The sequence below is a fragment of the Coregonus clupeaformis genome, chromosome 1 (assembly GCF_020615455.1).
Source record: "Coregonus clupeaformis isolate EN_2021a chromosome 1, ASM2061545v1, whole genome shotgun sequence".
Classification (NCBI taxonomy): Eukaryota; Metazoa; Chordata; class Actinopteri; order Salmoniformes; family Salmonidae; genus Coregonus; species Coregonus clupeaformis.
In genome coordinates, this window is record NC_059192.1 from 28,418,471 (window position 1) to 28,444,221 (window position 25,751).

The 25,751-nt window shown below is 45.5% G+C and overlaps 1 protein-coding gene across 1 annotated transcript; it reads right to left on the reverse strand.

Moving 5' to 3' along the window:
• Positions 1 to 411: 411 nt before the first annotated feature.
• On the reverse strand, positions 412 to 24,672 carry LOC121583353 (sulfotransferase 6B1). The gene is made up of 7 exons (XM_041899536.2): positions 24,340 to 24,672; positions 10,717 to 10,829; positions 9,694 to 9,783; positions 3,340 to 3,466; positions 3,099 to 3,193; positions 2,845 to 3,001; positions 412 to 766 (listed from the first exon to the last, which is right to left on the reverse strand). The coding sequence occupies exons 1-7, from the start codon at positions 24,530 to 24,532 to the stop codon at positions 639 to 641; spliced, it is 903 nt and encodes a 300-aa protein (XP_041755470.1). The 5' UTR covers positions 24,533 to 24,672; the 3' UTR covers positions 412 to 638.
• Positions 24,673 to 25,751: the final 1,079 nt, after the last annotated feature.

Sequence of the window (25,751 nt, forward strand, 5' to 3'; positions counted from 1 at the left end):
ACTGTCTTTACAGTAAATAATTGATATTACAGGATGATAGACTTTACATTTACAGACGGCCTCAGCTTGGTCACCTTTTCCAAACTGAATAATTATATTTGCTTTGAATCTTGTATTGTATGCATTTCAATCCAACGGTCTTATTGCGTGCAACCTGTCACATTGTTGGCCTGCAGTAATTGAGGTTACCATGTGATCCAAGCATGGCCATTACGACAAAAGCCAGTACCAACGTCAAAAGGCATTCTAATTAGGACTTTGAACATATTATTACTATAGTTCACCTCATGTGGCATGTAATTCATTGAACTACACTGTGTGACTCTTATGATCCTGGGGTAAAATTCCATTACTCTGAACTGAATGCCTAACATAATGAAATATCATAAAATAGAGACAAGGAGGCTGATATAAATCAATGAACCAACTTTAATTAACATACTTAAGTGCAGTGGTATATAAACAAGGATTACAAGATGTGTATAAAGAATCTAACATGAAGTATATCATGTCTACTCTATCTCATGTCACACTTTCACAAACCAGCTCTCCTGCCTGTTGGGGTTGAATTTTCCTAATCTGTCAGTGTTTCCCTTGCGTCCTGTCTCGGTTCAGTCAGTGCTCATCCAGTCTGCTGTCTACTTGCAGTACAGGTCATACTTCAGTTTGGCCCCAAGCTTAGTCCCTGCCAGGTGCTTCTCAAATGCTGTGTCCATCTCCTGGCTTTGGGCTGGGCTGAAATGGTTCTTCCAGTCTCCTACTTCACCTGGGGAGGAAATACCCATTAAACACACATGAGAAAGACTAAAACACGTGATCAGTGTAGAGCAAGAAGTACATAACATAACCTTTCTAGTACTCTGTATTCTGGACATAAAGCATGAGGCAAGTTATCTTTAGATTACAGTTATTCATAGATTACAGTTGACCTAGTCTTTTAGGTAGTGTGAGGTAGCCGACATATTATAAAATATCACTTTGCTTGATGATAAGATTACCTAAACCTCACACGTAAGACATGCAGTATAGTGAATGTGCATTGCGAGTATGAAACATACAGTATAAATACACAAATGTAACCCAAAAATCCCAGTCCACCAAGTTTAATGTTGGTGGTGTGATAATCATGCATGAAACTAACTAAACAGGTGTGCAACAGCCTTTTAAATCAAATCAAATCAAATTGTATTTGTCACATACACGTGTTTAGCAGATGTTATAGCGGGTGTAGCGAAATGCTTGTGCTTCTAGCTCCGACAGTGCAGTAATATCTAACAAGTAATATCTAACAATTTCACAACATATACCTAATACACACAAAACTAGTAAGGAATGGAATTTAAGAAAATATACATATATGGACAAGCAATGACAGAGCGGCATGGACTAAGATACAGTAAAATATTATAGAATAGAATGCAGTATATACATATGAGATGAGTAGTGCAAGATATGTAAACATTATTAAAGTGACTGTAAACATTATTAAAGTGACTAGTGTTCCATTTCTTAAAGTGGCCAGTGATTTCAATAGGCAGCAGCAGCCTCTAATGTGCTAGTGATGGCTATTTAACAGTCTGATGGCCTTGAGATAGAAGCTGTTTTTCATTCTCTCTGTCCCAGCTTTGATGCACCTGTACTGACCTCGCCTTCTGGATGATAGCGGGTGAACAGGCAGTGGCTCGGGTGGTTGATGTCTTTGATGATCTTTTTGGCCTTCCTGTGACATCGGTGCTGTAGGTGTCTTGGAGGGCGGGTAGTTTTCCCCCGATAATGCGTTCGGCAGACCGCACCACCCTCTGGAGAGCCCTGCGATTGCGGGCGGTGCAGTTGCCGTACCAGGTGGTGATACAGCCCGACAGGATGCTCTCAATTGTGCATCTGTAAAAGTTTGTGAGGGTTTTAGGTGCCAAGCCACATTTCTTCAGCCTCCTGAGGTTGAAGAGGCTCTGTTTCGCCTTCTTCACCACACTGTCTGAGTGGGTGGACCATTTCAGTTTGTCGGTGATGTGTACGCCAAGGAACTTGAAGCTTTCCACCTTCTCCACAGCGGTCCCGTCGATGTGGATAGGGGGGTGCACCCTCTGCTCTTTCCTGAAGTCCATGATCATCTCCTTTGTTTTGTTGATGTTGAGTGAGAGGTTATTTTCCTGGCACCACACTCCCAGAGCCCTCACCTCCTCCCTGTAGGCGGTCTCGTCATTGTTGGTAATCCAGCATGAGGCTGTCTGTTCAGCACAGACATGTTTAGGTTGTGTGAGGTCATGTAGAAAATGAGAGAGAGAGAGATCTCTCCTATGCTACCTATACCATACCCCAGCAGAGTGAAAGAACACTAGTCAATGAATGACAGACTATATACTGCACTGTATTTATGGGTAACAATCATGGTTTGTTAGGCAAACAGACAGTAATTGATTAATGCATTCATCCTATAGGAGGTTACCAAAGGTTATTATCCCAATGCTTTCTCTCCCTGAAAAGGACAAGGATTGTTTTAGGAGGACCTGGAGACCTGAGACATGAGTCTGTATTTAAAGTCGACAGACATCATATCAAGTGTATATTTGTCTCACCATAATACCACATTTTCTGTCTCAGGTGGGTGGGATTAAACAAACAAAGCTCCCTCATACAGCGCTCTCTCTCTCTCTCTCTCTCTCTCTCTCTCTCTCTCTCTCTCTCTCTCTCTCTCTCTCTCTCTCTCTCTCTCTCTCTCTCTCTCTCTCTCTCTCTCTCTCTCTCTCTCTCTCTCTCTCTCTCTCTCTCTCTCTCTCTCTCCTCTCTCCTCTCTCCTCTCTCCTCTCTCCACTCACACTCACACTCATACACACACACACACACCTTTCCTGAAGAAGACGTTGCCCATCTGGCCGTGTGAGTCATTGGAGCTCTCCTTCATAGCGTTGAAGGTGCTCTCCTCTGCGATGGCCTGGACCTGGGCATCACTGAGACTGAAACCAAAGAACTCAGAGACCCTTCGCACACCTTCACTCAGGTCCTGGGTGGGTCACAATTAACAAGACAGAATGTAAATGACACAAAGCAAACCTATCAAAACTATGGTCTGTATCCAAAACACAAGGAATGTTTGATACCTGTTTTAACTCCTCAAAGGTGACTATTATCACGTTAGGGTCATCCATTCTCTTCTCCCAGCCAAGTGCATGGTCAAAATATGAACCCCAGGGAACTAGGAATAGGCACATACTATTCAGGTGAGGCTTTGTAATGTATAGATACATCTGACTGTAATACCAATGACTCAAGTTGTATATTTGTAAGAAGCAAACCCCAAATATAAACCCAATGTTCATAAGGGCACTTTACTTTAGGTACCTTTTCCACTCATAAACTCTGAGAAGAAGCGATCCCAGGACTCGGCAGTTGGTAGAACTGGGTTTTTGTTGGAGAAGTGATAGAAGGAAACCACTGTGTCTTTCGGGTTCCTGAATATCACCAGCATCTGTTTTTGATCAACAGAAGACCATAACATAATAATAATAACTGTATATTTTTTTGACTGTTCCAGGCAGCCTGGTCTCATAGACTAGACGTGGCATAGTAAACAAAAATCACTCAAATATGAATGATTTGTTACGTTTGGTATGGTTACATTAGACAGAAGGTTACTAATTTTTTTTTAAATAAACACTGCCAGACAAAAGTTTGGACACCAACTTACTCAAGGGACTTTCTTTATTTTTAAAAAATTTTATATTGTAGAATAATAGTGAAGAAATCAAAACTAAGAAATAACACATATAGAATCATGTAGTGACCAAAAAAGTGTTAAATAAATATTTTATATTTGAGATTCTTCAAATAGCCACCCTTTGCCTTGATGACAGCTTAGCACACTCTTGGCATTCTCTCAACCAGCTTCACCTGGAATGCTTTTCCAACAGTCTTGAAGGAGTTCCCACATATGCTGAGCACTTGTTGGCTGCTTTTCCTTCACTCTGCGGTCCGACTCATCCCAAACCATCTCAATTGGGTTGAGGTCGGGGGATTGTGGAGTCCAGGTCATCTGATGCAGCACTCCATCACTCTCCTTCTTGGTCAAATAGCTCTTACACAGCCTGGAGGTGTGTTGGGTCATTGTCCTGTTGAAAAACAAATCATAGTCCCACTATGCCCAAACCAGATGGGATGGCGTATCGCTGCAGAATGCTGTGGTTGCCATGCTGGTTAAGTGTGCCTTGAATTCTAAATAAATCACAGACAGTGCCACCAGCAAAGCATGCTTTACGGTGGGAAATACACATGCGGAGATCATCCGTTCACCCACACCGCATCTCACAAAGACACAGCAGTTGGAACCTAAAATCTCCAATTTGGACTCCAGACCAAAGGACACATTTCCACCGGTCTAATGTCCATTGCTCATGGTTCTTGGCCCAAGCAGGTCTCTTCTTATTATTGGTGTCCTTTAGTAGCGATGTCTTTACAGAAATTCTACCCTGAAGGCCTGATTCACACAGTCTCCTCTGAACAGTTGATGTTGAGATGTGTCTATGTCTTGAACTCTTTGAAGCATTTATTTGGGCTGCCATTTCTGAGGCTGGTAACTCTAATGAACTTATCCTCTGCAGCAGAGGTAGCTCTGGGTCTTCCATTCCTGTGGCGGTCTTCATGAGAGCCAGTTTCATCATAGCGCTTGATGTTTTTTGCGACTGCACTTGAAGAAACTTTCAAAGTTCTTGAAATGTTCAGTATTGACTGACCTTCATGTCTTAAAGTAATGATGGACTGTAATTTATCTTTGCTTATTTGAGCTGTTCTTGCCATAATGTGGATTTGGTTTTTTACCAAATAGGGCTATCTTCTGTATACCCCCCCTACCTTGTCACAAAACAACTGATTTGCTCAAACGCATTAGTAGGAAAGAAATTCCACAAAATAACTTTTAAGAAGGCACACCTGTTAATTGAAATGCATTCCAGGTGACTACCTCATGAAGATGGTTGAGATAATGTCAAGAGTGTGCAAAGCTGTCATCAAGGCAAGGGGTGGCTATTTGAAGAATCTCAAATATGAAATACATTTTGATTTGTTCAATGTTTTTTTGGTTACTACATGATTCCAATATGTGTTATTTCATAGTTTTGATGTCTTCACTATTATTCTACAATGTAGAAAATAGTAAAAATAAAGAAAAACCCTTGAATGAGTATGTGTGTCCAAACTTTTGACTGGTACTGTACATATAAAATACAAATATATATTTACACATCTTTTTTATACAGTGGGGGAAAAAAAGTATTTAGTCAGCCACCAATTGTGCAAGTTCTCCCACTTAAAAAGATGAGAGAGGCCTGTAATTTTCATCATAGGTACACGTCAACTATGACAGACAAAATTAGAAAAAAAAATCCAGAAAATCACATTGTAGGATTTTTAATGAATTTATTTGCAAATTATGGTGGAAAATAAGTATTTGGTCAATAACAAAAGTTTCTCAATACTTTGTTATATACCCTTTGTTGGCAATGACACAGGTCAAACGTTTTCTGTAAGTCTTCACAAGGTTTTCACACACTGTTGCTGGTATTTTGGCCCATTCCTCCATGCAGATCTCCTCTAGAGCAGTGATGTTTTGGGGCTGTCGCTGGGCAACACGGACTTTCAACTCCCTCCAAAGATTTTCTATGGGGTTGAGATCTGGAGACTGGCTAGGCCACTCCAGGACCTTGAAATGCTTCTTACGAAGCCACTCCTTCGTTGCCCGGGCGGTGTGTTTGGGATCATTGTCATGCTGAAAGACCCAGCCACGTTTAATCTTCAATGCCCTTGCTGATGGAAGGAGGTTTTCACTCAAAATCTCACGATACATGGCCCCATTCATTCTTTCCTTTACACGGATCAGTCGTCCTGGTCCCTTTGCAGAAAAACAGCCCCAAAGCATGATGTTTCCACCCCCATGCTTCACAGTAGGTATGGTGTTCTTTGGATGCAACTCAGCATTCTTTGTCCTCCAAACACGACGAGTTGAGTTTTTACCAAAAAGTTCTATTTTGGTTTCATCTGACCATATGACATTCTCCCAATCCTCTTCTGGATCATCCAAATGCACTCTAGCAAACTTCAGACGGGCCTGGACATGTACTGGCTTAAGCAGGGGGACACGTCTGGCACTGCAGGATTTGAGTCCCTGGTGGCATAGTGTGTTACTGATGGTAGGCTTTGTTACTTTGGTCCCAGCTCTCTGCAGGTCATTCACTAGGTCCCCCCGTGTGGTTCTGGAATTTTTGCTCGCCGTTCTTGTGATCAATTTGACCCCACGGGGTGAGATCTTGCGTGGAGCCCCAGATCGAGGGAGATTATCAGTGGTCTTGTATGTCTTCCATTTCCTAATAATTGCTCCCACAGTTGATTTCTTCAAACCAAGCTGCTTACCTATTGCAGATTCAGTCTTCCCAGCCTGGTGCAGGTCTACAATTTTGTTTCTGGTGTCCTTTGACAGCCCTTTGGTCTTGGCCATAGTGGAGTTTTGAGTGTGACTGTTTGAGGTTGTGGACAGGTGTCTTTTATACTGATAACAAGTTCGAACAGGTGCCATTAATACAGGTAACGAGTGGAGGACAGAGGAGCCTCTTAAAGAAGAAGTTACAGGTCTGTGAGAGCCAGAAATCTTGCTTGTTTGTAGGTGACCAAATACTTATTTTCCACCATAATTTGCAAATAAATTCATTAAAAATCCTACAATGTGATCTTCTAGATTTTTTTTCCACAATTTGTCTGTCATAGTTGACGTGTACCTATGATGAAAATTACAGGCCTCTCTCATCTTTTTAAGTGGGAGAACTTGCACAATTGGTGGCTGACTAAATACTTTTTTCCCCACTGTATATATATTTCCCATTATTATTTTCCACTAACCCTACCACTCCTCCCCTAATTAGAGTAAACTAATGAACAACAGCACTTAGGCTTCTACAGTGGCTTGCGAAATTATTCATCCCCCTTGGTATTTTTCCTATTTTGTTGACTTACAACCTGGAATTAAAATGGATTTTATGGGGGTTTGTATCATTTGATTTACACAACATGCCTACCACTTTGAAGATGCAAAATATTTTCTTATTGTGAAACAAACAAGAAATAAGACAACAAAGCTGAAAACGTGAGCGTGCATAACTATTCACCCCCCCAAAGTCAATACTTAGTAGAGCCACCTTTTCCAGCAATTACAGCTGCAAGTCTCTTGGGGTATGTCTCTATAAGCTTGGCACATCTAGCCACTGGGATTTTTACCCCATTCTTCAAGGCAAAACTGCTCCAGCTCTTTCAAGTTGGATGGGTTCCGCTGGTGTACAGCAATCTTTAAGTCATACCACAGATTCTCAATTGGATTGAGGTCTGGGCTTTGACTAGGCCATTCCAAGACATTTAAATGTTTCCCCTTAAACCACTCGAGTGTTGCTTTAGCAGTATGCTTAGGGTCATTGTCCTGCTGGAAGGTGAACTTCCGTCCCAGTCTCAAATCTCTGGAAGACTGAAACAGTTTTCCCTCAAGAATTTCCCTGTATTTAGTGCCATCCATCATTCCTTCAATTCTAATCAGTTTCCCAGTCCCTGCCGATGGAAAAATATCCCCACAGCATGGATGGTGTTCTCGGGGTGATGAGAGGTGTTGGGTTTGCACCAGACATGGTGTTTTCCCTCATGGCCAAAAAGCTACATTTTAGTCAGAGTACCTTCTTCCATATGTTTGGGGAGTCTCCCACATGCCTTTTGGCGAACACCATTAAGCAATGGCTTTTTTTCTGGCCACTCTTCCGTAAAGCCCAGCTCTGTGGAGTGTACGGCTTAAAGTGGTCCTATGGACAGATATTCCAATCTCCGCTGTGGAGCTTTGCAGCTCCTTCAGGGTTATCTTTGGTCTCTTTGTTGCCTCTCTGATTAATGCCCTCATTGCCTGGTCCGTGAGTTTTGGAGGGCGGCCCTCTCTTGGCAGATTTGTTGTGGTGCCATATTCTTTCCATTTTTTAATAATGGATTTAATGGTGCTCAGTGGGATGTTCAAAGTTTCTGATATTTTTTTATAACCCAACCCTGATCTGTACTTTTCCACAACTTTGTCCCTGACCTGTTTGGAGAGCTCCTTGGTCTTCATGGTGCCGCTTGCTTGGTGGTGCCGCTTGCTTAGTGGTGTTGCAGACTCTAGGGCCTTTCAGAACAGGTGTATATATACTGAGATCATGTGACAGATCATGTGACACTTAGATTGCACATAGGTGGACTTTGTTGAATAATTATGTGACTTCTGAAGGTAATTGGTTGCACCAGATCTTATTTAGGGGCTTCATAGCAAAAGGGAGTGAATACATAAGCACGCACCACTTTTCCGTTATTAATTTTTTTGAATTGTTTGAAACAAGTTATTTTTTTCATTTCACTTCAACAATTTGGACTATTTTGTGTATGTCCATTACATGAAATCCAAATAAAAATCCATTTAAATTACAGGTTGTAATGCAACAAAATAGGAAAAATGCCAAGGGGGATGAATACTTTTGCAAGGCACTGTACTTCCAGCTCATACATACTATATACATTTTACACAATCTATTTTACAATAGTTATCTTTTGTTTGTTTGTACTCCTATCCTTCCGCTACCTTCAACCCCTCCCATCTATTTCTGAAGACCATCCAGTTTGATTTCTATTTGCCATATATTGTTAACTGTGCTTTTTCACAAAAGTTCTGAGCCTATATACATTTTACAGAAGGTTGCTTAAGGAAAAACCAAAAGGATGGTGGTTGGATGGGTAAGCATATAACGCGAACATCTAGAAACCCAAAGGTTGCATGTTACTGCTTTTTAGCTACTTTGCAACTACTTAGCGTGTTAGCTAACCCTTCCCCTAACCAGAACCTTAACCTTTTAACCTAACTTCTAACCTTAACCTTAACCCTAACCGTAACCCCTTACCCCTAGCCTAGCTAACGTTAGCCACCTAGCTAACATTAGCGTTAGCCACCTAGCCACCTAGCCACCTTGCTTACATTAGCCACAACAAATTGTAATTTGTAACATATTATACGAATTGTAAATCGTAACATATCATACGAATTGCAATTCGTGTTCATATCATATGAAATGGATTATGGACATCCACAAATTAATACATACCATACCAAACGTAACATATCATACTAATTTGAGTGGGCCGGATTTTAGTTTACTATGTTACGTCTACCCCTGAGTCCATGTTGATCCAGGACATTTTCTATATCCTGAGGAAGGGGGAGGGCAGAGTTATGGCGAGTTATGAGACACAGTCTATTGCCAGTTGTAAACAAGGTTTGAGATTTGAGTGGAACGTGATTGTCTGCTGAATAGTGTCCTACGTGTGTATGTTTACTGCTTTGCTCTGTCTACCATGTACTCTGTACAGTTTGTTCTTTGCAGTATGTGTATCTATGTCTGTGTGGTACTCTGTCTGCTGTGGCTGCATCTGCAGAGAAACAATAGTTCTCACATTGCACAGGAAAAGCTTTCACTCTTACATAACAAGGGAATTACAAGTTGATGTTTGGAGGAAGTCGTGATGGAATTTTGTATCACTCATATCAAAGGAGGAAGTTCTGTGGGCCCGAAGCATAAAAAAACTGCTGGAAAAGTAAACATGGTAATCGTGAGTTCCATCACAACAACACTTAGATACCTGGATGAAAGAACATACCTTTGTTTTCTTTGTGGTGAAGGATGCAGGAATGTTATCTGGGTGCATGTGTGTCCCTAGAAATCTGGGGGACGGTGCTTTGTGAATAACCTGCAAGTTAGACAAGGCGTCCATTTAACGCTACATGAGCCATGGTATGCTGTTGCTCTTACGGTCATATACTGAACAGACACTGTGCAAACAGGCATGTTAGGTTGTTTTAGGCATAGGGGATCACAGGGTGCCAATGGAATGACAGTTACAAACTCTTCACTCCTGACACAGCTGGCCATGTATACTGTAGGGAGACCACTCTTGTTGGATTAAGTTTTAGATCTAGCTGTGCTAACATTTCCACACACAAGGGCTCATGAGGGCGTTCAGTGGAGGCCACTCACAGCACATGTTTGTAATTCACTAACATTCACTAACAGGCCTTACTGGATCACAGCATGATTGCAACACATGTATGTAATTATTGTGACTAGTTACAGAACAGTAAAACTACATTATTGTTTGCCTGTGTAACAGATGGGGATTTGTGAAACTCACTCCTCAGCCTGAAGTGTCTCCACTTGCGCTGGCGAAGAGCTAGCTTTTCGGTGGTGTGACTCTGTAAGATGCTTCAGGGGCACGGTCACATGTGTTTGCGAGGCAGAGGTCCTGGTTTGGAGCCTCTGTATGAGCCGAATCAGGAGGAAACGGTACTCGCTAAGCAATCAGCGTGACGTCCTTTGCACCTGACTGTATAGATATTCTCTCTGTTTGTGACATAAGTAGCATAGAGAACAGTGTCCTGACCTGACGTTGTGTCATGAAAACGTACTTTATGGACCTAAAGTGGGCTGAATACCTCACAATATAACTACAGCACCTCTTTAAACTACAGGGAATTTGTGCATTTTTGAACCATACAACCCCACACAACACATACACAGCATTTCCAATGAGCTACACCCACATTATTTACACATTTGACTTATTTGAGGCAGACAAACCTGCAGTGTTGCTAAAACTACAGGGGAGTCAACCAGTATAACCCACCTGCAGCATTTCTGGCCCAAAGAACTCCATCAATGGAGGGATTTTGGACTCTGCTTTCTCACCGGTTGCTGCTGCTATTATTTTACGAAGCACCGCCACCATCCAATTAAAACCTGCCAGAGACAGTGAACATTCAGGTCCATTTACATTTGAGCATAAGAGAAAGTTTTTCAATTTACACAGAGGGATCAGGAATAGAAAGGGTTAGTGTCCTTTGATTTTCTTAAAAAATGTGTCACCACGTTTCACAATGAGGTAAGAGTGAGTTATAAATTATTATCCCAAAATATTTGTCATTTCAGTGGCAATCCGCTAAGGACCGGTTTCCCAGAGACAGATTAAGTCTAGTCTTGGTATAAAAACCATTCTCAATTGAGAATCTCCATTGAAAGTTCATTTTAGTCCAGGACTAGGCTTATTCTGGGTCTGGGAAACCAGCCCTTAGTGTTTTGTAATATCCATAAAATGGTTTCATGGATTGTGAAGGATACAGCTAAAAAAGAAACAGGGTTAACATCAATGAGGCCGTTTGAGGCTAAAAGGGGAGACAAGGTAAAGGGTGGGACACACCTTCAAAACCAGGATTTGAAATATACTCAGAGTGCTCTTTGCACTTTATAAATTGCCCTTTACAATTTGCATTGTCCTTAAAAGATACTTTGAACGGTAGGCTATGTATTGTTTGAACTGTGTACTGAAGATTCCAAAAGGAGCAAACTGAAAGATATACCTTTTTTTTATACACCAAATTAACATGGTATAGGCAGAGCCACGGGCAGTAGGGGTGCTGGGGGTGCGGCAGCACCCCCTGTGGTAAAATGGTGAAACGGCACTACTCCCTGCAGAAGAGGTGTAAGAATTTGTGTTGTTGCAATAAAAACGACTAAACTCTTTTTCCGTATCATTATTGCTATAAATTATACTGGGATTGGGGTAAGGGAGAGAAAAAAAACATGGGATATTTATGTAGGGACCCCATTCTGCATGGAGAGCTCTCAGCTCTGTTTTGTAAGTGGTGCGCTCATGATCTTATCTATTCAGTTGTGGGGGTTTGGAGTCGGAAACATGCTCTTCCGTACAACAGACAGTTTAGTTTGAGATGAGTCGGGTCTCTCTCTCTCTCTCTCTGTCCCTCTCCCATCTCTCCCTCTTCTCTCCCCCTTGTGGTGGATATCAAGTGATTTGGAGCATGCTTGCAATAGTCTTCCACTTCTATTTTCTATTAGTTTAGAATTCTAAGCTTGGCGAAAATGGGAACAATATAAAAAAAAGGAACATGAATTGCATAGCAGTCCATTTGTGCTTAGTTTTAATTGTCACAATCTTGTTTTTACTCATTTAGTTACAACACCCCTCTCCTTTTCTCTCTCTCTCTCACACACACCCGTTGTAATTATGCACTACAAAGACATGTACGGTCTGTTCACAACGGTCTATTTTGTTTTGCAAACAGTCATGAGATAAATTAACTTAGGCTGTAGTGAATACTGTTACCGAATCTTGTCCTATGCTTAGGATACTCATCACATTAGGAATTGTATATTATTGTTAGCCTGCAAACGCTTTATTATAAAGGTGATTTTTAAAAAGATGATTTGGACATGAAGTTCGAAGATTAAGGTCTCTTCAACCACAAAATATGCATCTAAGCCAAACTGAAATCTTATCAGAAACATGTTGGGTCTTTTTCACAGCTTTCTATTTCCTTACAACCGATCAAATTTACATTTTAGTCATTTAGCAGACACTCTTATCCAGAGCGACTTACAGTTTTTTTAGTGAGTGCATACATTTTCATACTGGCTCCCCGTGGGAATCAAACCCACAACCCCGGCGTTGCAAACGCCATGCTCTACCGACTGAGCTACACGGGACTATGGATGTAGTTTGGAAATTTTGCACAGAAGATCTTTCCCATTATTTTTTTTGTTATTCCATTTTCTCCCAGGTCCCTAAACGTATTTGATCCGCGCAAGAAGCAGAGTTAACAGAAAACTTTACCAATGTCAACTAGATTGAAGCATTTTATTCTATCATTTATGGCATTATTCTGGTGAGCAAGGGTTTATTTAGTCTTCTAGGGCAACATATAACGACAGAAGAGAAGCTGCATGTATATGTATTATAGACAAGTTGACTAACAAATAGCCTACCTGTCACGGTTTCGGCCGAGGCTGCTCCTCCTCCTTGTTCGGGCAGGTTTCGGCGGTCGTCGTCCCCGGAGTACTAGCTGCCACCGATCTATGTTTCATGTTCGTTTGGTTTTGTCTTGATGTTGTACACCTGTGTCTAGTTAGTCCTCATTAGTGTCCTATTTAGTTCTCGTTGTATGTGTATGGTGTTGTGTGTGATTGCTCTTCTGTTTTGGTGTTCTGAGCTACGTACTTACCTCTGTTGTTTGGAGAGGTTTTCGCACATGTTAGTGCGCCTTTTGTTTGACGCCTGTGTGCGCCTTTATTTCGCCTCCGGGCTTATTGTGCTCGTTTACTACGTGAATATTTCACTAAAGTCTTTTGGACTTAGCTTCTGCGTCCTGCGCTTGATTCCTGCACCACACCCACCTTCAGCACCCCTGACAGAATCACACACCATTTAATATGGAATCAGCAGGAGCAACAGTCACGCCTGAGTCGCTGGAGGAGCATGTCCGCGGCCAGGATGACCAGATACGACAACTGGGGACCGCTCTACAGGACGTCATCAACACCCTGCACCGATGGGAGTCCAGAGGGGTACCCACACCTCCACCTACCCTGCCACCCCCATCGGCCGGTCCACCAGTCCCAGGTCCGGAACCCAGTGGGATTCGGCTCTCGCTCCCGAGGGCGTATGACGGAACAGCTGCCGGGTGTCAGGGGTTCCTCCTGCAGGTGGAGCTCTACCTGGCCACTGTACACCCGGTGCCCTCGGGACACGAGAGCGTTTCCGCCCTCATCTCCTGTCTCACGGGCAAGGCGTTGGAATGGGCCAACGCCGAGTGGAGGAGGATGGACGCCACCACCATCTCCTACGCCGAGTTCTCCCGTCGCTTCAAGGCCGTGTTCGACCATCCACCTGAGGGCAAAGCGGCGGGGGAGCGTCTAGTCCACCTGAGACAGGGGAGGAGGAGCGCACAGGCGTTCACGCTGGAGTTCCGGACTCTAGCGGCAGACGCAGTGTGGAATGAACGGGCCCTCATCGACCATTTTCGATGTAGCCTACGGGAGGACGTTCAACGTGAGTTGGCCTGCAGGGACACCAATTTCACCTTCGACCAGTTGGTCGACATGTCCATCTGTCTGGACACCCTGCTGGCCACCCGTGGACGTCCCGAGTGGGGTCCGTCCATTCCACCCTCCGGCACCTCCGAGCCGAGCCCTATGGAGCTCGGGGGTGCTGGCGCTAGAGAAAGGAGGAGGAGGAGCCCGAGGGGGCCTGTCCCCTGCACCAAGTGCGGTCGTGGAGGGCACACTGCGGCCAGGTGCTGGGGAGGGGTCCCCGAGGGAGGAGACAACAGGCCACGCACTGGGGAGCCTTCCCAGGTGAGTAGACGCCCCACTTACCCAGAGCTCTCTGTTGCGCACTTTTGTATGCCTGTTTGTTTTCCACAGGTTGCACCTCATTCCCAGCATAAGGCGCTAGTAGATTCAGGCGCAGCTGGGAATTTTGTTGATCGGAAGTTTTGTTTAGATTTAGGGATCCCTCTCCTACCTGTTGACAAGCCTTTTCCCGTTCATGCTTTAGATAGCCGCCCGTTGGGGTCGGGGTTGATTAGGGAAGTCACAGCGCCACTTAGGATGTGTGCGCAGGGGGGTCATGAGGAGACTATACAGTTGTATCTGATCGACTCTCCTGCGTACCCGGTGGTGCTGGGAATTCCCTGGTTAAGCACCCATAACCCTGCTATTTCGTGGCAACAGAGGGCTCTCAATGGGTGGTCTGCTCAGTGTGAGGGGCGATGTCTGGGTGTTTCCGTAGGGGCGACTTCGGTGGAAAGTCCAAACCAAGTGCCCGCACTGCACATTCCGCCTGAATATGGGGATTTAGCTCTCGTGTTTAGTAAAGCTAGGGCGACGCAGTTGCCTCCTCATAGACAGGGGGATTGTGCGATTGATCTCCAGGCAGGAGCAGCGCTCCCACGGAGCCACGTGTAAAAGATGGAGGGTTGCGCCCGTGCATCGATTACCGTGGTCTCAATCAGATTACTGTGAAATACAGTTATCCACTCCCTCTGATTGCGACCATGACGGAGTCATTGCATGGAGCGCGGTTTTTCACAAAACTGGATCTCAGGAGCGCGTATAACTTGGTGCGCATTAGGGAGGGCGACGAATGGAAAACAGCGTTTAGTACCACGTCAGGTCATTTCGAGTATCTCGTCATGCCATATGGGTTGATGAATGCTCCATCAGTCTTCCAATCCTTCGTAGATGACATTTTCTGGGATATGCAGGGGCAAGGGGTGGTCGTGTACATTGATGACATTCTAGTGTACTCGTCTCCCAGGCCGAGCATATAGCCCTGGTGCGTCGTGTATTGAGGAGGCTGTTGGAGCACGACCTATATGTCAAGGCAGAGAAATGTCTGTTTTTCCAGGAGTCGGTCTCCTTTTTGGGCTATCGGTTGTCCGCGTCAGGGGTGAGAATGGAGGTGGATCGTGTGTCAGCTGTGCGTAATTGGCAAACCCCAACCACTGTCAAAGAGGTGCAGCAGTTCTTGGGCTTTGCAATTACTACCGGAGGTTTATCCGGGGTTTTGGACAGGTGGCAGCTCCCATCACGTCCCTTCTGAAAGTGGGTCGGTGCGCCTGCAGTGGTCAGCTGATGCGGACAGGGCCTTTAGGAGACTGAAGGACCTGTTTACGTCGGCTCCGGTGCTGGCGCATCCGGACCCCGCATTACCCTTTCAGGTCGAGGTGGACGCGTCTGAGGCCGGTATAGGGGCCGTACTCTCTCAACGGTCCGGCACGCCACCTAAACTCCGCCCCTGTGCTTTTTACTCTAAAAAGCTCAGCCCGGCGGAGCGAAATTATGACGTCGGGGACAGGGAGCTGTTAGCTGTAGTTCAGGCCCTTAAGGTGTGGAGGCATTGGCTTGAGGGGGCTCAACACCCTTTCCTCATTTTGACTGACCATCGGAACCTGGAGTACATCCGGGCAGCGAGGAGACTGAACCCTCGCCAGGCTCGATGGAGCATGTTTCTCGCCAGGTTCGTATTTAAAATCACGTACCTCCCTGGGTCCCAGAATGGTAAGGCAGATGCGCTGTCCCGGCGGTATGACACGGAGGAGAGGTCCGTTGAGCCTACTCCCATACTACCGGAGTCTTGTCTTGTGGCACCGGTGGTGTGGGAGGTCGATGCCGAAATCGAGCGGCGTTGCGTGCCCGACCCCAGCCCTCCACAGTGTCCTGAGGGTCGGAAGTACGTTCCGCTCGAGATTCGGGATTGACTCATTTACTGGGCTCACACGTCACCCTCCTCTGGACATCCGGGTATTGGCCGGACAGTGCATTGTCTTAGCACTAAATACTGGTGGCCCACGTTAGCCAGGGATGTGAGGGTTTATGTCTCCTCCTGCTCGGTGTGCGCCCAGTGTAAGGCGCCCAGACACCTGCCCAGGGGTAAGTTACAACCCCTGCCCGTTCCACAACGACCATGGTCCCACCTCTCGGTGGATTTTGTGACAGACCTTCCCCTCTCTCAGGGGAATACCACCATCCTGGTCGTTGTGGACCGGTTCTCTAAGGCCTGTGGTCTTCTCCCTATGTCGGGTCTTCCTACTGCCCTACAAACCGCAGAGGCACTATTTACCCACGTCTTCCGGCATTACGGGGTACCCGAGGATATAGTGTCTGATCGAGGCCCCCAGTTTCCCTCCCGAGTATGGAGAGCGTTCATGGAGCGTTTGGGGGTCTCGGTGAGCCTTACCTCAGGGTACCACCCGGAGAGTAACGGGCAGGTAGAACGAGTCAACCAGGATGTGGGTAGGTTTCTGAGGTCGTATTGCCAGGACCGGCCTGAGGAGTGGGCTCGGTACATTCCCTGGGCCGAGATGGCCCAGAACTCTCTCCGCCACTCCTCTACCAACCTAACCCCCTTCCAATATGTGTTAGGTTACCAGCCGGTTCTGGCACCTTGGCAGCAGAGCCAGATCGAGGCCCCTGCGGTGGATGATTGGATGAGGCGCTCGGAGGAGACGTGGAACGCTGCACACGTCCACCTGCAGCGGGCCATCCGTCATCACAAGGCGAGCGCCGATCTCCACCGCAGTGAGGGGCCGGTGTACGCACCCGGAGATCGAATCTGGCTCTCTACCAGAAACCTACCCCTCCGCCTGCCCTGCCGGAAGCTGGGTCGGCGGTTTGTGGGGCCTTTTAAAGTCCTGAGAAGATTGAACGAGGTGTGTTATAGGTTACATCTGCCTGTTGAATATAAGAATATTAACCCCTCGTTCCATGTGTCTCTTCTCAGGCCGGTGGTAGCTGGTCCACTCCAGGAAGGTGAGATAGGAGAGACTCCTCCGCCCCCCACTGGACATCGAGGGGGCTCCGGCGTACACCGTTCGGTCCATCTTGGACTCAAGACGCCGGATGGGGGGTCTCCAGTATCTCGTGGAGTGGGAGGGTACGGCCCGGAGGAGCGGTGCTGGGTGCCGCGGAGGGACATCCTAGACCCATCTCTCCTGTCGGAGTTCCACCGGGACCATCCCGCGCGCCCTGCTCCGCGCCCTCCTGGTCGTCCCCGAAGCCGGGGTCGGCGCACGGCTGGAGCCGCGCGTCAAGGGGGGGGTACTGTCATGGTTTCGGCCGAGGCTGCTCCTCCTCCTTGTTCGGGCAGGTTTCGGCGGTCGTCGTCCCCGGAGTACTAGCTGCCACCGATCTATGATTCATGTTCGTTTGGTTTTGTCTTGATGTTGTACACCTGTGTCTAGTTAGTCCTCATTAGTGTCCTATTTAGTTCTCGTTGTATGTGTATGGTGTTGTGTGTGATTGCTCTTCTGTTTTGGTGTTCTGAGCTACGTACTTACCTCCGTTGTTTGGAGAGGTTTTCGCACGTTAGTGCGCCTTTTGTTTGACGCCTGTGTGCGCCTTTATTTCGCCTCCGGGCTTATTGTGCTCGTTTACTACGTGAATTGTCACACTCGTTGAACGGAGTAGACCAAGGCGCAGCGTGATGAACGAACATATTTTATTATCTTTAGTGATAACACAAACAAAACAATAAACGATGACGTGACGTCCTAGGTTAAACACAACCAACACGGAACAAACAAAGCTCTTTTTTTCTCAACACTTTTTTTGTTGTTGTTTTATTCTTACTTTTTTGTTTAAAATAAATGCACTGTTGGTTAAGGGCTGTAAGTAAGCATTTCACTGTAATGTCTGCACCTGTTGTATTCGGCGCATGTGACCAATAAAATTTGATTTGATTTGATTTGAAGATCCCACAAACACTATGGGAAAACAGACTGTTTAAATATGGTTCCCAATCAGAGACAACCAGCAACAGCTGACACTCGTTGCCTCTGATTGGGAACCACTCTGGCCAACATAGAAATACAATACTAGACTACCGACATAGAACAAGAACACATAGAATCTACACACCCTGGCTCAACATATAGAGTCCCCAGAGCCAGGGTGTGACAGTATCCCCCCCCCCCCCAAAGGCGCGGACTGCGACCGCGCCTCAACATAAACCAAACAGGGGAGGGCTGGGTGGCCATTCCTCCTCGGAGGCGGTTCCAGCTCCGGGCTTGCCCACCACCCTCCAATAATCCCCCCGTAGCGCCCCTGGTCCGGTCTGGCCCCGCTGGCTGGAGCTGGACTGGACATCGTAGGAGCGGATTGCTTAAGCTCCGGTGTGGAGCAGCTGACCGGTACCTGACCAGGCACCGGTGACCCAGGCACGGGTTGTGCCGGACTGACGACGCACACCCCTGGCTTGGTGCATGGAGCAGCAACGGGCCGGACCGGGCTGACGATGCGCACCCCTGGCTTGGTGCGTGGAGCAGCTATGGGCCGGACCGGGCTGACGATGCGCACCCCTGGCTTGGTGCGTGGAGTCGGAACAGGCCGTACCGGGCTGACGATGCGCACCCCTGGCTTGGTGCGTGGAGCAGGAACGGGCCGGACCGGGCTGACGATGCGCACCCCTGGCTTGGTGCGTGGAGCAGCAACGGGCCGGACCGGGCTGACGATGCGCACCCCTGGCTTGGTGCGTGGAGCAGGAACGGGCCTTACCGGGCTGACGACTCGCACCCCTGTCTTGGTGCGAGTGGCAGGAACAGGCCGGGCCGGGCTGGCGACGCGCACCGTAGGCTTGGTGCGAGTGGCAGGAACAGGCCGGGCCGGGCTGGCGACGCGCACCGTAGGCTTGGTGCGAGTGGCAGGAACAGGCCGGGCCGGGCTGGCGACGCGCACCGTAGGCTTGGTGCGAGTGGCAGGAACAGGCCGGGCTGGGCTGGCGACGCGCACCGTAGGCTTGGTGCGAGGAGCAGGAACAGGCCGGGCCGGGCTATGGAGACGGATAGGAGGCCTGGAGTGAAGAGCGGCCACAACCCGTCCTGGCTGAATGCCTACCTTCACACACTCTGTGTGAGGCATCAGCACAGGACGTACAGGGCTGTGTACCCGTACTGGCATAACAGCACGTGACACTGGCGCAGGATATCTGGGACCGAGGAGAGGCACTGGAGGCCACGAGCGCTGAGCCGGCACACTCCGTCCTGGCTGCATGCCCACCTTCGCACGACACGTGCGGGGTGCTCGCACAGGACGTACCGGACTATGCCGGACCACTCGTGGCACAGTACGCAGCTCCGCATACCGCGGAACCTGCCCAGTCTCATGCTGCCATGCCTGAGTACGGGGAGTTGGCTCTGCTCTCCATCCAGGCTCCGCCAACCTGCCTTCTGGCCCCCCAAACCCGGTGGCCTCCTCTCCTAATCTCCCAATTCGCCCTGTGGCAGCCTCCTGCTGCCCAGTCGCCCATGCCGTGTGCCCCCCCCTAAAAATGTTTTGGGGTTGCCTCTCGTCCGTCCGACGATGACACTGTTGACGCCGTTGCTCCTCTCTCGCCAGGGCCTTAACCTTAGCCCATGGCCCTTTTCCCCCAAGCATGTCCTCCCAGGACCACACTTTGCCCACCTGGGCCATCGCCAACCTCTCCAGCTCCTTTCCCGGCGCTTCCTCCCATGTCCAGGCTGCCTGCTCCTGGACACGCTGCTTGGTCCTGGTATGGTGGGATCTTCTGTCACGCTCGTTGAACGGAGTAGACCAAGGCGCAGCGTGATGAACGAACATATTTTATTATCTTTAGTGATAACACAAACAAAACAATAAACGATGACGTGACGTCCTAGGTTAAACACAACCAACACGGAACAAACCAAAAGGAACAAGATCCCACAAACACTATGGGAAAACAGACTGTTTAAATATGGTTCCCAATCAGAGACAACCAGCAACAGCTGACACTCGTTGCCTCTGATTGGGAACCACTCTGGCCAACATAGAAATACAATACTAGACTACCGACATAGAACAAGAACACATAGAATCTACACACCCTGGCTCAACATATAGAGTCCCCAGAGCCAGGGTGTGACATGAATATTTCACTAAAGTCTTTTGGACTTAGCTTCTGCGTCCTGCGCTTGATTCCTGCACCACACCCACCTTCAGCACCCCTGACACTACCAAAATGTTGAAATTATGCGGGTTAGGATCAGGTGCGGACCTAAGATTTTCTCTTTATCACATATAGTCAGGCGGTTGCGGATGGGTTATTAGCAGTTGCGGGCGTGTGAACAAACAGATGACCGGCGCACCACTAGTGTGTGTGTTATTTTGTCACGTGACTACGTGTACCTGTGAGTGTGTGTGCAATGGGCATGTGTGTGTTTGTAATACATGTTGAGTCTGTATGTGTGTTTGTAATACATGTTGAGTCTTTTTTTGCGTATGGAACAATTCTGGGATATTTTATTTTAGCTCATGAAACATGGGAACAACACTTAACATGTTGCGTTTATATTTTTGTTCAGTATAATTTTGCTACCTGGGTCATGCTCTGGGCCCTGTTTTCAAAACGTTTTATCTGGATAACAATTATCTGGATTCTGTAATCCCCTTTTTTGCAATCTAGGATCAAATCAATCTGGCTGATTTTGAGCCAGTTTTTCAGAAAAAGATCGGGCAGGGTAATTCTGATCCAGATACCACACTCTTGAAAAAAAAGTGCTATCTAGAACCTAGAAGGGTTCTCCGGCTGTCCCCATAGGACAACCCTTTGAATAACCTTTTTGGGTTGCATGTAGAACCCTTTCCACAGAGGGTGGAACCCAAAAGGGTTCTACCTGGAACCAAAAAAGGTTCGCCTATGGGGACAGACGAAGAACCCTTTTGGAACCCTTTTTTCTAAGAATGCACAATATCAAGATCACGAATACAGATTTTCTGTGCTTTGAATAGGCCTACACCTTGCCATCTACTGGACAGGTCATGTTACACTTACTACTTCTACACTGTCAGGAAAACAGAGATGAGTAAACTGCATGAATCAAGGTAACTCATATTTAAAATAATAAAGCCTGCATAACACTTTAAGTACATTAATTTATTTGACGCTACTCAATAATATTGTGCTGCCGAATAGCTAGCTTTTCGATTTTGTGACTGGATAAGACGCTTCTCAGGAGTGGCTTCCGTCTGGCCACTCTCCCCTAAAGCCCAGATTGGTGAAGTGCTGTAGAGACTGTTGTCCTTCTGGCAGGTTCTCCCACCTCAGCCAAGGAACTCTGTAGTTCTGTCAGAGGGGTCATTGGGTTCTTGGTCACCTCCTTTTCCCTGACAAAGGTCCTTCTTGCCCGGTTGCTCAGTTTGGTCAGACGGCCAGCTCTAGGCAGTGTCTAGGTAGTTCCACATTTTTTCCATATCCCAATGATGGAGACCACTGTGCTCTTGGAAACGTTCAACACTCTAGAAATTGTTTTATACCCTTCCCCAGATACAGTCAGAGATCCAAAAGTATTGGGACAGTGACACATTTTGTTTTGTTTTGGCTCTGTGCTCCAGCACGTCAGAGCAGAAACTATACCATGAAGTCCAAGGAATTGTCCATAGATCTCCGAGATAGAATTCTGACGAGGCAAAAGCACAAAACATTTGTCACTGTCCCAATACTTTTGGAGCGCATTGTATATGTCTCGTCAGAATTCTATCACGGAGATCTACGGACAGTTCCTTGGACTTCATGGTATAGTTTCTGCTCTGACATGCACTGTCAACTGTGGGACCTTATATAGACAGGTATGTTTCTTTCTAAATCATGTCCAAACAATTGGATTGGCCACAGGTAGACTCCAATCAAGTTGTAGTGACAGCTCAAGGATGATCAAAGGAAATTGGATGCACCTGAGCTCAATTTCGAGTGTCATAGCAAAAGAGTGTGATATACTTATGTAAGTGAGATATTTCTGTATTTCATTTTCAATACATTTCAAAACATTTCTGAAAACATGTTTTCACTTTGTCATTATGGGGTATTGTGTGTAGATGGGTGGGGGAAATAATAATATTTAATCCATTTTGAATTCAGGCTGTAACAAAACAAAATGTGGAATCAGTCAAGGGGTATGAATGCTTTCTGAAGGCACTCTATATATGTGGTTATTTGTTATATTGAGTAGTATCAAATAAGTGCATATATATGTCCTATAATGAAGACGTACGTTCACAATATAGAATACAGCATTCCTTTTCTCCATATGACGTTTCTAGTCAGACTCTTCTTTCACTTGTTATTAGTAACCTTATTCATGTAGTTAACTCATCTGTTTCCCTATGACCATGTAGACGTAGGAACATTACCTTCTCAGTAGATGGCAAGGTGTATGTCTATTCAAAGAAAATCCGGATTCTGTGTCTTGATATTGTGGTATCTGGATCAAAATGATCCTATTCCGATCCTTAAAAAATAAACTGGCTCAAAATCAGACAGATTGATCTGATCATGGATTTTGTTTTTAAAGGGGATAACACAATCCAGATCATTATTATCCAGATTTTTTTTTTTTTTAACTGGGCCCAGAGGCTTACCCAGTGCTCCCAGACTGTTGCATAAATAGTGTGTCAGGGGGTTGGGTACTGTGGCAGTAAAAATACACATTTCCTTTGTAATGATAAATTAAGAGCTATTCGAAGGAACTTTTATTTTGAAAGTCCCTTACGAATGATGTTGAATAAATGTGTAATGATGGTTGTTATGAATGATATTGCAACACTCATAAAGGTGTTATAACTGGTTTCATAAAGATGTTATGTATACTTCATATAAAGTGTTACCTGTGTTTCTGTGTGTGTGTATGTGTGTGTGTGTGTGTGTCTATGACTGCATGTGTGTACATTTCAATGTGTGCTTGTGAGTGTGTGTGTGTAAGAGTGTGCATGGGTTTGTGTGTGTATTTGCAGTAGGTGGAGGGTGGTATGTGCATTCAAATAAGGGAAATTATACATAAAACATTGATTTTAGTACGCTATAAGATGATCGGTTGAAGTTACTTAGGTTATTAATCCAAAAAGTTGTTACAAGGTATTACATTAACCGATTTTATTACATTATAAATATAAAATATATTACATTTAGACAAGTTATTACATTAACCTCCTGTAGCTCAGTTGGTAGAGTTTGGTGCTTGCAACGCCAGGGTTGTGGGTTCGATTCCCACGGGGGGCCAGTATGAAGAATGTATGTACTCACTAACTGTAAGTCGCTCTGGATAAGAGCGTCTGCTAAATGACTAAAATGTAAATGTTATTACATTAACCGTTGTTACAAGGGGGCCTCTATGTCTGCAGCATGTAGAGTGGCCTGTGTTTAATTCAACATTCATCAACACTGATTGCTTATCTTACATCACTCTATAGTGTGCAGAGGAAACAACTGACAAAGCGGGCAAAACTGGCTGCAAAACAAGGTAAAAAAAATGAAACATACTTTATTGCAACCAATTTTGCCTGCCGGGGAGGCCCTACACCAAAGCACACGGATCATATTCTGCAAGTCCAAACGCTCAGAGGCCCATCCATTGTGAAATTGAATTATAGGTCACTATTGTAAGAGAATATCTCAAACCCACTCAACAAATAAAAAATATTTTGTATGACTTTTGAATACACGCTGCAAAATAAAATGACATACACTATGAGCTATGAGTAAGACAACACTATGAGTAAGACTGATTACCCCAATTGTATAATGAACTTGAACTTTGAGCCTTATGTCGGCTACAGTAGGTAAGGCCAGAGAGTAGGCTACTGAAGACCAATTGGAACACTCCTTATTTCACTGATTAAAACTTGATATAGTAGTAAAATAAAAATAATTTTTTTTATCTGTCACATGTTTCGTAGACAACAGGTGTAGACTAACAGTGAAATGTTACTTACGGGTCTTTTTCCAACAATGCAGAGTTAAAGATAAGATTAAAATGTGTATAAAAAAGTGACACTGTGAATAACGAATAACAATAACGAGTAAAAATAACATGGCTATATACTCAATGACTATATAGATGCCCATTGCCCAAGGATGACCATCTAAATGCTTCAGTTTTTCATCATTCAAATATTTCTGACTTACCACATTTGGGATATGCAACTAACATGACATCATCTGCTCTTGCTTCCAGCCTCTCCATAGCCTTCAGGTTCTCCTCTGGACTCATGATGACAGGGTACAGCACTCCATTATATCTGTACAACTTATCCTCCTCCTTCATGTCTTTGGCCAGTTCCATTTTGGACTGAATTTTGGCTGAGAAAGAGCTGCTCATTTTGGATAATACTGCAGAAAATCTCAAGCTACGGAATATTCAGTTTCCACCCCTTACAGGCATCTAGTGTATTTGTGCAGCTGGGTGGCCACGAGCTCCGCTCTGTGTATGAGTGTGGGTGTGTGAATGTGGGTGGGTGTGTGTGTGAGAGAGAGTAAAGTAGGAGGAGAAGGAGGAGAAGGAGGCATGTCCTTCAAAGATAGAGCTTGCGTGAGAAGCAGGAGTTTCCTGGATTCTATAGGGGAGAATGGAAGATCTGGTTTCCTGTGTGTGATGGTGATTGATAGGGAGATGCCTCTGCAATACTAACCAGATGGGAGGGACTGCTAGATCTAAGACTACAGTAGGTCATTGACTGGCTGGAACTGTTTGGGTAGGGTATCCAATGACAGCTGGCCATGATCTTTAATCAGTACAGTTCATACTATTAATATATTTCCAATGTTGCATGGAAATACACTATTTCTATTAAATAAGTTTATTTCCTAAGGGTCTAAACACCACTGTGCTATCTGACAGCGAACATACTGTAAATGAATCACTTTGAGACAATGCTGTGTATCCCTTCCTATACATTTTGCCATTATGTAAATAGGGAGCGTTTGAAATATCCCAGATGTTGAAATGTCCTCTCACAAGTGTTTTTATAAACCATACCTATGTGGATGAATTTCCCTTAGAATCTAGTGGCCCCTATAGCTTCATCCACTCAAAGGCAAAAGTAAATACTGTTTCCTCATTCACATTTTTTACTGTCACTTGATTAACCGTTTCTGTACAATGTGACTATTCATGCCTATAGAAATAAGCAAATAAGCTTCCTCTCTGGCCTTCCTCTTGGCATGGTGCCACCAACTCAAACACACCCAGTGGGACATAAAGCATGGCATGTGGTTACGCTTCACATTTCCCCATACTCTTACTGGAAATTAATCATCTCTGAATAATGCTTTGGAAATTAGGCCCATTCAACAGTGCCGGCAATAAACAACGTCAGTGGGTCGGTGAACATTGAGATAGGAAAGTATTCACAGGGCGTAAATGAATAAAATGGGAGGTTTTCGTTAGATCATTTGCTCAGTTTCACTGCAAAGTGTATCCTGCTGTAATCTCCGTATGCATATGTCATTAATTCTCACTTTTAGGTTGTTGTTGTTGGACAATTCCTTACTGAAACATACATACAGGGACAATGATGATACCCCATCAACCCCATAAA

Coding starts and splice junctions, on each gene's coding strand:
- LOC121583353 (XM_041899536.2), bottom strand. CDS start 24,532: ATGAGCAGCTCTTTCTCAGCCAAAATTCAGTCCAAAATGGAACTGGCC. Junction 3,194..3,339: donor AGAGTTTATGAGTGGAAAAG/GTACCTAAAGTA, acceptor GCCTATTCCTAG/TTCCCTGGGGTTCATATTTT. Junction 3,002..3,098: donor CCTTTGAGGAGTTAAAACAG/GTATCAAACATT, acceptor TGACCCACCCAG/GACCTGAGTGAAGGTGTGCG.